Raw genomic sequence first — 17707 nt, forward strand, 5'->3', positions numbered from 1 at the left:
TTAGTTAAAATCATTTCCCTGGGCTCTGAAGTCCAAGCCGTCTGAGGTCATTCTAAATGTGTTCCGAAAGTAAGCACCGATTCAAGTGAGAACATATCGACGGGTCCCCGATCTTTCTCTCATAACTGTGGATATGCGGGATTTACCGCCAATGCTGTTAATGCATAACTGAGGAGCATATCATAAATCACAAACTTCAAGCCTCGCACGGGTTTTTTTTTTTTTTTTAACAAGCAGCAAAATGCCCGAGAGGTTGTTGTTGTCTTCTTTCTTCGTCTCTCAGGGGTGGCGGCCGCACATTCCAATACTTTTATCTGCCTCCAACACATGCACACACACACACACGCACACACCCACACACACACGCACACAGAACTACTTTGCATATTGCGCATTGGACATCTGTCTATTGCTCAAAAAAGCACCTATTGATGTGTATGCTTCACTCTGACATTATATTGTCACGCTTTGTTTTGATTTGTTTTGACTTTAGCGTGATTTCTTCTTTTGTAATGGCGATCTTTTTCGATTTCCGTCTCCGTTCTGGTCTCTCGCACTTGTTGGCGCCGTTCAGAGAAGCTCTCGGGGGCCGAGCACTTCGCTGCCAGAACGGATTGTTACTCGCTGTCTTGTCGCCGTGCATATGACCAGTAAAACTTTGAAGCTTCGAAACTTGAAACAAAGGCCCCCGCGGACTCGCCCGGCGCCGCTACAAAGCAGGGTTGAGGAATCGGAGGGGGAGATAAATAAATAAATAAATAAATAAATAAATAAATAAATAAATAGATAGATAAAAAATACTGCATTGAAAAATATTGCAATTGAATTTGAAATGAGACCCTCTGTGGATTCTCCTCCATTCACTTCCACCAGATGATGTCTGAGAAGGATGGCGTTAGGGAGGTCTGGGGGCGGGCGGCGGGCGGGTGGGGGGGTGAAAGACCTTCCGAAAGTATTGAAAAGTTGACGAGAAGAAAATCCAGGTGGGTTCTCGACGAGGCACTTTCCATTGAAATGTTAAAGTCCGCCGCTCCAGTGGACGAGATTTCATGGAGAACCAAATGACTTCCTGGAGCCGGTCAATACAGTATGTATGAAAAAGATGGGAAGGGAGGAGGTTTGACCTTCCCTCCGTTGCTTCCTTAATTCCCTATTTCCTGGATCGATTCAACCCAGTCAGTGATATATCTATTTTGGCGGCGTGATTCCTGAAGCATATGCACGCTCTGTTTTAAACGACTTGCCGTGTGTGATAATATTGAGGCGAGGCTTTCGTTAAAATTCCACCCGGTTAACGGAGAGACTGTTTTCAATCTTTTGCTTAACGTGTTACAGAAGTGTCTGATACGGTCCAGGCGCAGCTCTTATAAATATTCAGCGCTTAGCACTTCGGTTAGGGGCGAGTGCTTCACCCACAATACCTGCATCGTGAAGTAAAAAGCCAAACTAAAAAAAACTTAATTTGCCTCTTACCTCTTTGATCAGGGGGGGAAATAAACTTCAGACAAGAAAAAGGCTGGAAAGTCGACTAAAGACAGACTCTCATCGACACAGGCCATGAATCATTAATCCGCGATGATTCAAAGCAGAAAAATAAAAAAGCAACCGAGCTTTGTAGTTTTTCGGGGGGGGGGGGGGGGGGGGGTTTGTGGGTTTTTTTGTGTTTCTTTTGTGTTTTTGCTTGGTGTTGTTCTTTGTAGACTGTCAAAGAATCGGCGTCGAGAGATGCATGACGAGACAGTCCGAGTCTGATCGCATGTACGAGTGAGCGGGGCCGAGTTTTAACAGAACACGCCAAAATAAGAAGTTAACGTAGGAAAATGAGGATTTGTCTCTCATGTTTAATCGCACGGGAGGGGTAAATGGAGCTGACACGTACTTTTTTTTGTTTTTTGGGGTTTTTCCATGAAGCTTGCTTGTCTATATGCATTTGAAACCCTTAAATGGTAAAACAAATCTTGACTTTTTATTTATTTATTTATTTATTTATTTATTTATTTATTTATTTATTTATTTATTTATTTTGTCACCCCATAAAACATTGAACCATGACATGAATGATATATACAAAACAAGTTTCCCACCTGATCTGCACAATAGAAACTGCCTTGAAACTGTACAAAAACACACGTTTAAATACAGGACTGGAGCCCAAACTGTGTCAGGAACCACCCTATCCAAAACCCTGCTGTGGATCTTTAGTTAGGGGTGGAGACCCTTGCGGATATCACCGGTGACCTCTGACCCCTGCTTGCTTTGCGTCTGGAGCCGGGGTTCAGCATACCCCGAGGCGGTGGTAAATCGGCGGAGCTCCTTTGGTTGTGCGAGTATTGTACGGATAGAGGCGGCCGTCGCGGTTCCCGTCCCTGTGGTTCAGCTGAACAATATTTGCATCTCCTTCACTGGTCCGTCCACCGGAAGTAAATTCCCGTTAAAAAAAACAAAAAAAAAAACAAGACATAGACGTACGCTTCGGGCACGGCACTTTTACTAAAAATGTCGGCTTCGGTGTGTACAAAAACGCCGGCGGCGACTTGCTTCTGCTTCTCCCTTGTCAACCTGTACGCCGGTCCCACCCGCCAGGGCACCACTGCGGTCCACGTGGGACGCAGCCGGGGCGGTACCCTGCGCACTCGACGGGACGCCGTTCGATTGGGATCCGTCAGCATCCATAATTCACGCCTTGTTGCGCTTGCGTCTGCAAGTGTCGTGGGGTGACTGGGACCACGGCGCTGGAGAAGCCTCACGGAGCTAATGGTGAGAGCTAAGGATCGGAAGCCTCGACACAAGACTCGGATAATCCTCCATGTTTTAGAGCGGTGGTTCTCAAACTTTTTTTTAGTCGTGTCCCCCCTCTAAGATCTTTTTTTGCGGCTGAGTACCCGCTTCCCTGGCATTGGGAGGGAAAAAAAATAAAAATAAATTAACATGAGTGATGTACTGTATGTGCGTCGTATGTGTTATTTTTTTTATTGTTTATATATAACCAAAAAAATTTTTTAACTTTTTTGTTTCGGAGTATCCCCTGCAGTACCCCCATTTGAGAAACACTGTTTTAGAGTGTGAATACAGTATCCAACCATACCCTCAAGCCTCAAGATTCAAGATTCAAGAGGTTTATTCGTCACATACTGTACCTATACATACTTTCATACATATATGCAGTGAAATGTAATGCAACGCACCCGGTGATTACAAACAATATGTCCTAGACTGAACACAGTAGCTACCTAAGAAAATTTATTTCTACTAGACCAACTAACTGATTCCTAAAACGTAATACAGTAAGTTGAATACTCATAGAATAAAATAAAAATATATAGAATAAAATAAAATAAAATAAAATGGAATAGTTTAAGGGAATACATCACATTCTGTATTCACCAGTGTGAGGAAAAAAAACAAAAACAAAGGAACCTAATGGTCCTTGTAAATTAGAAATTTTGAATATTTTATGTCCTGGCCCAACTAAGGAGTGCTGCATATTAATAGGATTTCCAGATAATTATTTTTGACAGTGTCTGTGGCCGACCAAAACTGGGTTTTCACCTTTGTCTCTTGCGCATTTATCTCTCCACTGGTTTTATTGGAATTGGTTTCAGTTTTTTAAGTCTGAACACTAACTTAAGGCGGGCTATTCCTTTCTCTGTATTGTATTCTCTGGGATGATAAACCTCGGTAACAGCTCATTAGCAGGATATTATATTCTGCTGCTGCTTATCCCTGCGTCTCCCCTGACATTTTCAGCCATCATCCAGATAGATTTTCCAGCCAAATCATCTCCAGCCAGATCAGCCCGTAAAAAGGGATGATGGGTCCTGAACACGTGGGCTGCCAGTTTTCATTGATACTACAGTATAGTTTTTAAGTCTCTTTTTTTTTTCCTACTCAAAAATCTTTGTCAATACAGCTTTGATATAATGATTGACGCCGACCAAACGTATTCCACCCGATGGACCTTGTTTTCCACGATATGGTGAGATTATGCCGTCACAGTTTCGCCGTCTAGAGAGACAGGCACGGCAACTCTGACTTTAAACGGCTTGTAAGAAACAGGGGAAACAGGCCGTAGGAGTCGACTGAAGAAAAACGCCGCCGTAACGTACCTACACGCCTGCCGCGTACACTACACCACAATACATACATTCACGCCCTCACGCATACACAGAGTAACGAAGGAATCTCACGCAATTCACATGCACACAAACCCCTTGTGTGGGAATGTGGCAAAGCCCTCCGCAGGCACAGTCCTCCTGGGCGAGCTAACAGACAATTAAGAACCCTATTATTAGCAGGTTATGAATAACGAAAGCGTTTGTTCTCCTCGCGGTCGCACCGGCACTTTAATTCACAGGTTTAATCGCGCGGCGACAGTACTACGGCAGTAATAGCCTAGTTGTGTCAACCCGGTTACCGTGTTTATTTGTTTACTTTTTTTTTTTATTTTTTTATTTTATTTTTTTTTTTGTTCGTCTGCAACAATTAACTTCAAGTCACAGACAAGCGCACCCATGCTTCTCTCAGCTGCACTCCCTGGATAAATTGGCTGGCAGAGGTGGTTTGACATGGCAAGCTTCTACGTTTGCTCAGATCATAGAAGCCAAACATCTCCCTATCGGTTATGAAGAGAATTCTATAAATACTTAACTGCCATTAGTTGGAATTACGGCACAGGGGTATTTGCTCAATAATGTCATGCAATTCTCAAGTTTATTTATAGAGCACATTTCAACCACAAAACAATTCAAAGTCCAAAAAAGGTACAGTGCAGTGCAAGAAATTAATCAAAGAAACCTTGTTTTACTTCTTTGTTAACAACTATTTTGGCTATTCCCTGAATAGCAGTTTCCTTTGTCAAGGCGGTATCCTAGCCCCGGTTTAGACAATTTTTATCTGAACACTTGCAGATCAAAAAGGAACAGAGCACATGGGCCAAGGCTAATCCTACTCATATCATTTTGCCATCCTTGGCGTGAGATGTACAGTATCATCATTTTCTTTTCACGACAGACAAAGGGAGGACAACTATTGCAGTATTTGCATGAGTGATTCCCCACATTCACTGCAATCACGGCCCGTGGTGTTCTCGTGACATCTCTCTCTGCGTCGAGGAAACTCGGCACGGAGGAAGCTCCGCTGTGGAGAAGATCTGATTAAAAAACCGAGAGATATCATGCAAAGTCTGGACTGTCTGAAATAGATGGATAACAGTTTAACTAGAAAGTGCTCGGGAAAGCGGGGGAAACTGCTCCCTCTCTCCGCCGAGAGTGATCCTTCCCTCACCTGGCTTTTTGCTCTAAAAAATCGGAGAAAGTCAGGCTTCCATCAACTATCAGCCCCCAGGGTAGTGTGTGTGTGTGTGTGTGTGTGTGTGTGTGCGTGCGTGCGTGCGTGCGTGCGTGCGTGCGTGGCGACCGATGAACCATAACTCTCCTTCCTGGCACGATTCCATTAAGGTCAACACAACAACGTGCATATGGCGGCGGAGTTTTCTCACCAGGGAAACACACCCGCCTGGTTCTGACATTACTGAGCGGCGGAGAAAGGCGAGGAACCCGCCACGGCCCCTTTTCTAAACGTTTTTAAGTTCTCCGGACAAGACCCCAGACAACAACGTCACCGCTCCCAGGGTTTCTCTTTATAAAGCAAGCGGGTAGAGGGAGATTGGCTTTTACGGATGCGACATCCAAAAATCAGGTCAACAGGTTGGAACTCCTGCATTTCAGCGTCTAGGGCTCAGTCTGTAGTAGGTCAAAAAATAAATAAAAATAAAGATATTCATTACAGCGGGATTTGGAAGCGAGCGCGCGCCTTTCCCCGTCAGTCCCGTGATGAATAAGTGCGTCTTGAGTCGCGCCCGCTCTGTACGCAGGAGGGTAATGAAATTGGAAGACCAATTCCATCCCTCCGCTTGGCTCGTCGAGGAGGAGGAGGAGGAGGAGGAGGAGGGCAGAGGGGGATAGAGAGGGAGGGGGGAGAGAGAGGGAAAATAGGGTAAGAGGCCTCTAACGAAAAGAGATTGGCAGGCTGATGCACTCTGTGTGAGTAGATTGTGTGTGTGTGTGTGTGTGTGTGTGTGTGTGTGTGTGTGTGTGTGTGTGTGTGTGCGTGTGCGTGCGTGCGTGCGTGCGTGCGTGCGTGCGTGTGATAAAAATTGGAATGTGTGTGGTGGGGCTTGGGGGGGGTTAATATAAGCATAGCCAGGCCGATCCAGATCCAGCTGTTTTAGTGGCAGCACAAGATACTGCGTTTGCATTACATGAAAAATACCAGTTGAACATACATACATAAAGAACCGTCCCCGTCTGTCCCTCCTGTTTTTATCTGCAAACAACCGTGCATTTGAAAAACCGTGCAAATCCTTCGCTGTGCGAATGTGTGACATTGCCCCAAGAACCAAAGCACTCAAAACCGGCAGCGGGACAATGATGATAACGTTTGAGAACTCACTTATAGATGCCCTGTTTTTAAAGGTTCTTTGTGCGAAGGCATTTTTCCTCGAATCTGATGAGGATCCGGAGGAGCCTGCCATCAAATCCTCTCCTGTTCCACTTTGCGGGTAGTGGGGAGTGGGGGAAAAAAAAAAAACAACGTACCAGAGCGTTACTTTAAGGCCCTTCACTTTGTAGCCGTCCCTCATGACCCCTGGTTTGAAATTGCGAGATGAAATATATTTTTTTCTCGAAAGAGGCCGAGGTGTTTTGAAATGTCGCAGAGCCTTTTGTGTTGGTGGCAATTTGATGGTCGTCATCTCAGCTAAAAAGCCCGAGGCGGCGGCTACAAAGTGCTCCTCACCTCCGATCTGATCTGATCTGAGATGGCCCGGGACGCCGTCCCGCGCCAAACTGAGCTGAGCCAACAGCCCACACCGACGGCATGACAACTACCTCCATTTTTTTCAAACCGCTGTTGTAAAACCGTCCCCGTCTTGGGTTTCCTCCCTCCAGGTCGAGTCTCCGCTGGCCGTGGACGCAGTCTTGGGAGAATCTCTGTTCTCGGTCACCGACGACAAGGTCTCCATCGCCGAGCTCCGAGTCCACGCCATTTCGGGCCTGACCCTGTCGCTCCAGCCCAGCCCCGGAAACAGCCACACCATGGTGGCCAAGGCGACGGGCCTCCAGACGCTCACCACTCCTAAGCAGGTACGCCAGCGCTCGTCGCACCTTGTGGACCGACGGCAGCCATGAAAACGGCCGAGAAATCAGAATTTCAAATAGGGTTGGCGTTTTTGTTTTTTTCCCATAGTTTTGTCTTTGAAGGACTGGATTATTTTCCACACACAGGCTGCTATGGCAGGAAACTGTTTCTTCTACCAAAGCCATAATATTTGCAGGCAGGAACACCCAGTGCATTGTTTATCATAGCTTAGAATAAGCCTTGTGCCTTCCCAGTAGCAGTTAGGATCTTTCCCTCTTTGTCTGTCTCCAGAGAGGTTAAAAGCGACTTAATCCCAAACAGGCTCTCGGTGGAAACATTACCAAGGAAAGGACTCAGATAGCCGTTGAATTTGTTTTTTTAAGGGACACCTGTTTTTAATATTTCAGCATTTCAGCAAGTATGGGGATACTGCTGCGGGGCACAGCATTGCACCTCTTGTTCTGTTTTTGCTCTTTTTGTTGATTTTGGGTCGTTGTTTATGGGTGCTTCCCCCCCCCCCCCCTTCTTTTAATCATAGCCGCAGTGTTTGCCAAAGCTTGGCAAAGTCCTCTCTGATCTATTAAACGACAACTCCCAAGGTGCAGTGCAGCGCACAGAGGCATCTCATGGAGCGCACAGGGGGGCCGCGTGGCCCTTTCTCTCTCTGCCTCCCTGCCCGTAGCATCGTGGGAGGCAGGGTCTTTAAGGTTCTCACAAAGACTTAATTGGCAACAGTGCTTCCCCCAGTGTGTGTGTGTGTGTGTGTGTGTGTGTGTGTGTGTGTTTGTGTGTGTGTGTGTGTGTGTGTGTGTGTTTGTGTCTGTGTGTGTGTGTGTGTGTGTGTGTGTGTGTGTGTGTGTGTGTGTGTGTGTGTGTGTGTGTGTGTGTGTGTGTGTGTGTGTGTGTGTGTGCGTGCATCAGTGTTGATTTCGTTAACGACAATTATGACAAAAAAAGTTAGCCAACAACCTTTTTTCCATGACTATGACGAGACGTTGACGAGCTGGAAATAGATCTTTGACAATAAAAACTATGACAAAATGTAAGTTTTGTTTTCGTTTGAGAAGACGGAACTATAATATTAGTGGTGGGCTGTGGGACATTCAAAATGCATGATATTTTCACCCAATTGTGCGTGTGCTCCCCGATCTCTCAACTTATTTTTCAAAACTCAGTTTTTGATTTACTCACCCATTGTTGAACTCGGAAGAACAGCAGGAGCGGTGATCTTACGGTTCCTTTGATGCAAACATGCAGCTCAAGATCATCCTTCGATATTCCGTGTGATGTCAAGTCTGAATATGAAACCCTTTTGATTGGATCGACCCGAACGACTGCACCGGCAAGAGGTGACGTCACTTCCATAAACATCTCCTGAGGAACGACCGCAAATAAACACCAGAAGCAAGACATGTCACTTCTCCATGAAAACATCATCTCTGTGTTGTTGCGGATTATGAGAAGAGGGAGGCAGACGCTCCCAATTATATCGCGGAACTGGCAGCGGGAGGCGGCGTAGCAGGGTTCCTCCCAGAAAACAAAAATTCCCAGAATGCAAATGGATGGGTTCTCCAGGGCATTTGCATTCTGGGAGCAGATTCCCAAAATCCCAGCCATACAGTGTATGAGCCTAATTGAATTAGTTTAAAGAGAGAAATCATTTTCACTAAAAGTAATGACTCAAAGTTGACTAAAATGTAATGACTTTTCGTCGACTAAAACTGGCGTAAAACGTTTTGACTTGTTGTAGACTAAAATGAAGGATCAAATTGACCAAATTGTGACTAAAACTGAAAAGCATTTTCATCTTAAGTCTGAGGCTAAATCCAAAATAGCTGCCAAAATGCGTTTTATAAGGTTTCCTTTTTAAAACTAGCTCCTCAGTTGGCCTGACAGCTGCCAGAACAGCCAGAACAGCCAGAACAGCCACATCAAGCCTCGGTCGGGAGGGAGCGAGAGAGCGAGAGAGAGAGAGAGAGGGAGAGAGAGAGAGAGAGAGAGAGGGAGAGGTCGGCATTAAATTCAAATTTTTCTTGCTTTCCTCTTCTTGGCCACCTTGAAATTTAATTATTGTAATGTATTGTCCTAAGTGCTCTCCGAGGCCAGGCTGTAAAAGGCAGCCAATCCTTCTGGCGGAGCAGCTCTCAGAGGAGTGCTGGAGCTATTTCAAGCCATTTGATTCTGTTTCATAGCAAAAAGTCTATGCCCCCTCTTACTGTAGATATGAATTATATATACTGTATTTATATGTGTATATATATATATATACTGTATATGCATATGTGTATATTAGTCAAATATAAGTATTTATATAAGTATATATACTTATATATATTAGTATATATAAATGAATAATTCAAAACTGGAAACAGTGCAAGTTTGTCTGCATCCTCTTTATCTCCCTTAAATTGCTTCGCTTTATAATCACTTCATTTTGTTTTAAGGAATAATTAAGTAAGGAATAACACTGTGAGATTACCGAGGGGCTCGATTTAAAAACTCCAGTAGACTTGTATAATACAGTTAAAGACACGTTATATACATATGCACCGAGCTACGGCAGTCCCATGAATTATACCGGTGCATACTATTATTTTTACTGCATTGCCACAATGCACGGTTCCACGGCATTGCTTTACAAAGGAGCAGGCGGATTACCATTAATCTTGGTGGAGGGCGCACACCGGTGCTTCACTTGTCAAAACCGCCCGTTGGCCAAAGAACGCTCATGGGCATGAACGCTAAATCCAATGTATTGATTAAAAATCGCGCATGGTAACGGACCCCTTCATTCCTGACGAGCTGAGATGACGGGGGGCCTTGTTCCCACCAGCCTGCCACTGCAGTACCTCTCACTAGAAGGAGGTTTGCCTTTTGTTTGTTTGTTTTTTTGTTTATATGGATGGTGGGGCAGGGGGGGTGATTTGATTTTCGACGGGGCCTTCCAGACAGAATCAGGATATGCCTTCCTTACTTTTTGGCAAGCAAGGGACTCTGTAACCAAAGGATCTCTGTCAGAGAGAAACAGGTCCACCCCCCACCACCCTCACCCTGTGTCAGCCATCTTGGCAGGTGACGATGCTTTTGCGGGATGAGAACAAAGGGTTTGGGTACAAATGCTGAAGCTTCTCTGAAGCAGATGAGTGCTGTCAGGTGTGTGTGTGTGTGTGTGTGTGTGTGTGTGTGTGTGTGTGTGTGTGTGTGTGTGTGTGTGTGTGTGTGTGTGTGTGTGTGTGTGTGTGTGTGTGTGTGTGTGTGTGTGTTTGCGCGTGCGTGTGTGTGTGTGTGTGTGTGTGTGTGTGTGTGTATATAGTGAGAGAGACATGATAGGTGAATGTGTGTAATGTACAGGATGAACAAGTGTGTACTTGTGTGTGTGTGTGTGTGTGTGTGTGTGTGTGTGTGTGTATATAGTGAGAGAGACATGATATGATGTCAAGATATTGACAAAAATCTTGTATTCCGTCATTTCCCGATAAAGAAGAAAAGAAGGGGGTAGAGTAGAGGTAAAGTAGAGGTAGTGTATTGGAAAGTAAAAGTAGAAAAGAAGTAGAGTAGAGGTAAAATAGAGGTAGTGTATAGAAAAGTTAAGGTATAGAAGAAGTAAAGTAGAGGTAGAGTAGAGGTAAAGTAGCGGTTGAATAGAGGTAAAGTAGAGGTGGAAGAGGTAGAGTAGAGGCAGTGTATAGGAAAGTAAAGGTAGAGAAGAAGTAAAGTAGAGATAGAACAGAAGTAGAGTAAAGGTAGACTAGAAGTAAAGTAAAAGGAAAGTAGAGGTAGAATAGAAGTAAAGCAGAGGTAGAGTACAGGTAAAGTAGAGGCAGTGTATAGGAAAGTTCAGGTAGAGAAGAGGTAAAGTAGAGGTAGGGTAGAGGTAAAGTAGAGGTAGAATAGAGATAAAGTAGAGGTAAAGTTGAGGTAGAATAGAGGTAGAGTAGAGGTAAAGTAGAGGTAGAATATAGGTAAAGTAGAGGTAGAATAGAGGTAGAGTAGAGGTAAAGTAGAGGTAGAATAGAGGTAAAGTAGCGGTAGAATAGAGGCGGAGTAGAGGTAAAGTAGAGGTAAAGTAGCGGTAGAATAGAGGCGGAGTAGAGGTAAAGTAGAGGTAGAGGTAAAGTAGTGGTAGAATAGAGTTTAGGTAGAGGTAGAATAGAGGTAAAGTAGAGGTAGAGTAGAGGTAGAGTAGAGGTAATGTAGAGGTAGAATAGAGTTAAAAGTAGAGGGAGAGTAGAGGTAAAGTAGAGGTAGAGTAGAGGTAAAGTAGAGGTAGAATAGAGGTAATGTAGAGGTAGAATAGAGGTAAGGTAGAGGTAGAATAGAGTTAAAAGTAGAGGTAGAGTAGAGGTAAAGTAGAGGTAGAGTATAAGTAAAGCAGAGGCAGAGGAATCACCGTAGACAGCTATTTCATGTTCATCTGTGACGTCATTGTGGATTCTCTCATCAGTACCCTTTAGATTGATACATTGACTCAGGTAATTGGCATTTGATCAATGTAAAAATAATATTAAATGTTGATGGCGAGCATTCATTGCGTCCCAACAACCTCATGAGACTGGGATGATATTTCCACCTTTTATAGTTTACGGTGCTGCATGTGATACACTATGCTGTCTTGTTAGCTAATGGACGCTCATGGTGGCCATCAGCGGTAACCCTTCCTTCTCCTAGCTTCGCAGTGGGTGTCTGTTTGTGCGTATGGCCGTGGGTGGATGTGCATGTGCATGCTCACGTGCGTCAGCCCTTGTACCAAGCAAAGGGTACTTCAGATGTTCAGAGCCGCTCTTTAGATTCGGGGGTTGGAGCTTCAAGGGGCTCAATTGGGCACAGTTATTCAAACCACAGGCAGCGCCCCTGAAAGAACGGTCTCCGAATCATTGAGATATTCTTGAGGGTCACAAAAACACGCGCTAGAATGTCACTGCCCGAGTTTTGTGCTTTTATTTTCAACCCTGTAGCTCTGTAATGTGCAGAGAAACAGAAGATATGAAATCAAACAAGTTGGCGCTTCAAGGTTTCCCTCTTCTTTTGTCGTTGTGACAGGAGGCCAGCCTGTCCATATGGATGTACTTCAGCGACAGCACCGCCGCCCCCCTGACCTACTTTGACCCCAAAGACTACAACCTCAACGCCTCCACGCTGGATGACCGGCTCGTCTCCGTGTCCCAGGAGCCTCAACAGCGCTGGCCTGTTGTGGTGGCGGAGGGCGAGGGCTCCGGCGAGGTGGTGCGCGTGGAGATGACCATCTGCGAGGCCTGCCAGAAGACCAAGCGCAAGAACGTCATTGCCTCAGCCGCCGCCTTCGTCAAGGTGCGCTTCGGCACCGAGGAAGAAGACTCTGAGGAGGAAGAGTCCAACACTGAGGCAGACGGGGACGTGCTGGAGCCGGCACGGGTCACCCGACCGCCACTGGTGGAGACAAATATCGGCGGGAGGATGTACGACAATTCCAACGAACAACCCGCCAGCGTTCCCATCGACTACACCAACTTCCCGACCATCAGCAATCAGGAGACACCCACCGAAAGCGAGGAGGAGGAGGAGGACGGGGATTTCATTCACCCACCCCGCAACATGACAGACCTGGAGATTGGCATGTATGCCCTGCTGGGGGTCTTCTGCCTGGCCATCCTGGTCTTTCTCATCAACTGCATCGTCTTCGTCCTCAAGTACCGCCACAAGCGGATCCCTCCCGAAGGCCAGGCCAACATGGACCACTCGCACCACTGGGTATTCCTCGGCAACGGCCAGCCGCTCAGGGCCCAGAGCGACCTGTCGCCCCAGCAGGCCGAGAGTCCCGGCAACACCCTAGAGGGGGTGCAGACCTGCTGCCACGGGGACCACCACAGCAGCGGCAGCTCCCAGACCAGCGTCCAGAGCCAAGTGCACGGACGGGGGGACGGCAGCTCTGGGGGATCCACCAAGGACAACGGCGAGGAGGCCAGCTCGCCCACCTCCAAGCGCAAGCGGGTCAAGTTCACCACGTTCAGTACCCTGCCCACCGAGGAGCTGCCCTACAACTCCATCCCCATAGCAGACGAGGAAGACATCCAGTGGGTGTGCCAGGACATGGGCTTCCAGGACCCCGCCGAACTGCACGACTACATGCGCAGAATAAAGGAAATAGCATGAGGTGAGGTGTGCCTTGCCAGCCTCAAGCGCCCCCTTTGGAGAGGAAACATTTCCACCTGATGAATTTTCACAAACTAAACAAGGCCAACAATTTTCTTTTTTTTTCTTTTTTTGGTTTCAGGTTTTAGTTTGTTTAATTTTGCACAGTGCTGTTACATATACACACTTAAAAGAAAGAAAAAAAAAACAAAAAAAACAACGACAGCAAAGAAAGCTGAAGACGGGAACAAGAAGGTCTCAATCAGGAGAGGAACAGATTTCGGTATATATATTATTTTCGTGTAGCATAAGGTGGAACACCGTCACTATTTGAAATGAAATTTTCCGACGGGTGGCGCCCCTGCAGATAGGAGAGGTGCTGCCGGCGTTCTTATTTTGCTGTCAGGAGGGAGTTGGAGGGACTGATACGGAACCCAGGCATTGTCACGGGGTGTGAGGGCGGGTCAGCTGCATCAGTACTCTCGAGCAACTACTCCAAAATAAAAAAAGGAAACGAAAAAAAACGAATGAAGAGGCCTTTGATGAACAGGTACCCGTCAAAGACTCTCCTTGAAAAGTGACATTGTATAAGTACTTAGGTTTTGTTTTGTGTTTGTTCTTTTATTTGCCAAAGTAGAGAAAGCATTCTTTTTTAACGGCAAACAAAACCTATTTCCTTTGTTTTTTGTTTTTGTTTTTTTCTCATCCTTCTCAGCGCAGCGCATTCATGATTTCTATCGAAAAATTCCATCCTGTACCTTTTTCTACATTTCATAGGTAGATGAAAAAAGCGGTGCCCTATAGCTATAGCCCTCCCGGTCCTCAACGAATCGAATGCCTTATAAAACAGGTCACAGCTCACACCTTATAATAACACCTTTTTCTCACTGGGGTTACAGGCGGAGTAGCAACCATATGTAACACTCTGCTACTAACGTTGGGATGCAAAGTATGAAAAAGAAAAGCGAATACTTTGCAACGATGCCCAACATTCTTTTGCATGTAAGGAGATTGTGAGGCACAATCAGAATCTTATTATTATTATTATTATTATTAATATTATTATAATTATTATTATTATTATTATTAGTATTATTAGTATTATTATATACATTTTGTTTTGTTTTCCAAATTTGTAAATGTTTGTATTGTAATTATGTAATCCTTCTAATGCATTACCGAAGTAAAAATGTTATCACACATCAAATGCATGCCACGTTGGGCTTACATACATACACGTACAATACATAAGTGCATCCGTACATGCTTAACATCCTTCCCTCAGTATGTGTGCTTACTACACACCCGCTAAAGGTGTTTCCAGCAGAAATTCCTATGGTTTGTTGAGAACAGCCGCCAAGGGCTCGGGCCCCGCCATCGATGCTCATCGATACACTTTTACCGTTGAACGCGGGATTTACTGCTTTTCTATAATTTGTCATGTTTTTTTTCTTCCCATGCTTTCATCCTTTACAAATAAGTCTTTAAGTCCAAATAAGTATCGCTTCTCTTGAGGGCCATCTGGTCTGACAAAATCCTTTTTTTTTTTATACAGCTGGGGTTTTTGGGGTTTTTTTTCTTTTCTTGAAAAAAAGAGATCCTCTTCAATACATGGGAGACTTCATCAACCCAGGAATGAAAAAGTGTTGAATAAATCAGTGATTTTGCCTCATCCCCCCCCACCAAATCGCAGCTATTCCACACTGTCACCATATGCTGCGTATTTTTATTTATTTTTTGTTTTCGTTTTTTTTTTTACCCTTTAGTGAGCTCAAGCCCCGAAGGGAGAGGTTTGCCTGATCCAAACTCTCGCGGACTCATCAGCTCTAATTGTTCAAGAAAGATTTTCTCAGGGCACCGGCGCGACGGGAGCTCGTGGCTTTTCCCGCCCGCGCGAATGGGGAGCGAGTTCAAACTTGGAAAGTGGAAGGGTGCGGGAAACGTTGGACTGAGAGAACGGTCCCTTGGGCGGCATTTTAATTCTAGTCAACCACAGCTGGTGTAACATTTAAGTCATTGAAGACCAGGGTCGAAATTAAAAAGATTTTTTTTTGTTTGTTTCTTTTTTAAATTCCAAACTTCATCTAAGTTAAGTTTGGACGTTTAAAAAAAAAACAAAAAAACAAAAAAACCTTGATTGCTGTTGATGGATATACCACTGCATTTTTTTCTGTCAGCACAATAAGTGGGAACTCAACTTGTTACTCCGATGTGTCAATTAAATTGTGTGACTTGTTTTCTATGTTGTTTTTGTTTTTTTGTTGTTTTTTTTTTCACTGGTTCGGCAGCTTTATCTTCTCATCAGCTCCCCATTTTAAAGACCCCACCCAGAATTCAAGCACCGTTCTCTCCTCGCACAATCATTGCTCCGATGCTCAGCTTTGATATTATGTTTTCATTTTTCCCCATCGATCTAAAAAATATGTATAAGGATGTCTGGTTTTTATTATTTAAAGGTGTAAATGTTGGTTTCCCACCACATCATTTTGTGTGCATATTGGATTCCAACGGACTTGTAGTGAATCTTTTTCTTTTCGTTTTGTTCCAGTTATGGTGGTATCTGAACGTTGCAAAGACGCGCAAACGTCAACGAGAACTCCATGGCTCTCCATATGTATACGCCATCGCGTCGAGAAATTTCAGCCCACTTTGTTAACATGTTGATTCCCGTTATTTATAAAATGTTCATGAGAACAACCTGGCTGAACACTTTACTCTTACCACTCTGCTGCAGCTTCTCACTGTGCTTAAACGCAGCCCAGCGGGGTAAACCTATTTTGAAAAACTGCAATATCCCCTCTCTGCAAAAAGGCACAGCATAGTCGCGCATTTCTTCGTGTATTTTTTTTGTCATGTTTCGAAATAACAGTAACGTCACATTTGATTTAGACCTATTTTTGCAATTACTGCGGTCCGTCCAAAGCGTAGCACTGGCTGCAGTGGTTTGCAAAAAAAGGAAGCGGCGCAACTTCCTGTTTCTAGTGGCTTACGTTGGATGCAACGCATGGATATAACCAAAAAGAGAGAGTATATTTAATGCTTAAACATTTTCCCTGTTGGACCGCATTTAAGCACCGTGAGAAGGTGCGCCAGAGTGGTAAGTTTCTCAATAATAAAGCATTTTGAGACTTCTGTCTTCTGAATGACAACATTTTCGGAAGATAAATAGTGAAATGATCCTTTTAAGGTTTTGTTTAACGCATGCCCTCTTTCCGTTTCATGTGGTGTATACGCAATGTGACCTGATTCTAAGTGTTCAGCGGTTCGCACTCCATCCGTGTCGATGCTCGATAACAGATCCAGACATTGTTTTGACAGGCCAAACCCTTCCATCACGCACAGGATTTTCCCCGGGAAACAATTGTTGGGAGATGTAGCACTCAGTCGCGAGCCTTTTTCCATTTCCAGATCCAAAGTTTCTAAAACCCAATGTTTGGAAACAACGGTATCGCAGGATGAATGTAGGATTCTTCACCGAACCAGAGTGTTTTGTTTTTTTTGTTTGTTTTTTATTTCCCCACACTGCTGTTGTGCGTCGTCGGCCAAAACTCATTCCCACTTAATGTCCGTTGAAGTTTCTAATAGCAGCTTTTTATAAACTATATACTTGGTTGATTTATGCATTCAGAAATATTTTGCTCGCCAGTGCGTCGCAACATTTTATCATTAAGAACTTTTTATTTGTTCCGTAGTTCCTCGCCCCCCTGTTGTATATATGTATATGCATTTTGAGTTTTTATTTTTCTTCGCTGTAACGCCACTGTTGTGAGAGTGTGCAAAAATGGACTAATGTATTCTCTTCAAGCTGCTACTAGAGACTTGGGTCTTCTTGCAACATGTAAGTGAACGCCTCAATATGTACGCCGCCCGCCGCCATGGAAAACTACGCACAGCTCCGACAGCTGGGCTATACAACCACGACACAGATTATAATATGTTCATGTACAGAGCACTGTTAAATTCCCTGTATTCTCTTGAAAAACAACTCCTTGTATTTCCCCTATTATATGTAAAGTACTAAAGAAAACAAAATGCACAAGCTGATGTGTCCTCTCTACCTCCTGTTCTTCCACATTTTTTTTTTTTTTTTAACCATGTCACCTGAAAAATAATTTCGCCTCATATCCAAGTGCATATTTATTCACTTTGCTTGACAGAGGACAAATACCACCGTAGAAAATGTTTTGGGTTTTTTTTCAAATACATTACTTTCCATTAATTACTACGTTTGTACATGAATACATGATATGCCGTGTTTACAATTGCACACACGTCCTTTCAGACAAACCTTTGTTAAATCTTTCTTTTAAAACAGAAATAGAGGAACTCGCCCCTTCTGACTTCCATTAAAGGATACAGTGGGCGTCTCTGCCCACAGGTACGGGGTGCGAGTCTTTTCTGGCAGCGGGGCGCCGACATGGTGAGAGTTCTATTCACAAACTGGACGAAAAGGCTCGCCGGC

The 17707-nt window shown here is 44.6% G+C and overlaps 1 protein-coding gene across 1 annotated transcript in view; it reads left to right on the plus strand.

Moving 5' to 3' along the window:
* Nucleotides 1–13266, plus strand: part of tmem132e (transmembrane protein 132E) — a gene marked incomplete at both ends in the record, with an annotated part of 88859 nt that extends 75593 nt beyond the window's left edge. The window contains 2 exons of the mRNA XM_080014090.1: nucleotides 6948–7142; nucleotides 12178–13266. Of these exons, the coding sequence (XP_079870216.1) occupies nucleotides 6948–7142; nucleotides 12178–13266 (1284 nt within the window). The remainder of the gene's footprint in view (nucleotides 1–6947; nucleotides 7143–12177) is intronic.
* Nucleotides 13267–17707: the final 4441 nt, after the last annotated feature.

This window comes from Zeus faber, assembly GCF_960531495.2.
Source record: "Zeus faber genome assembly, chromosome: 14".
Taxonomy (NCBI): domain Eukaryota; kingdom Metazoa; phylum Chordata; class Actinopteri; order Zeiformes; family Zeidae; genus Zeus; species Zeus faber.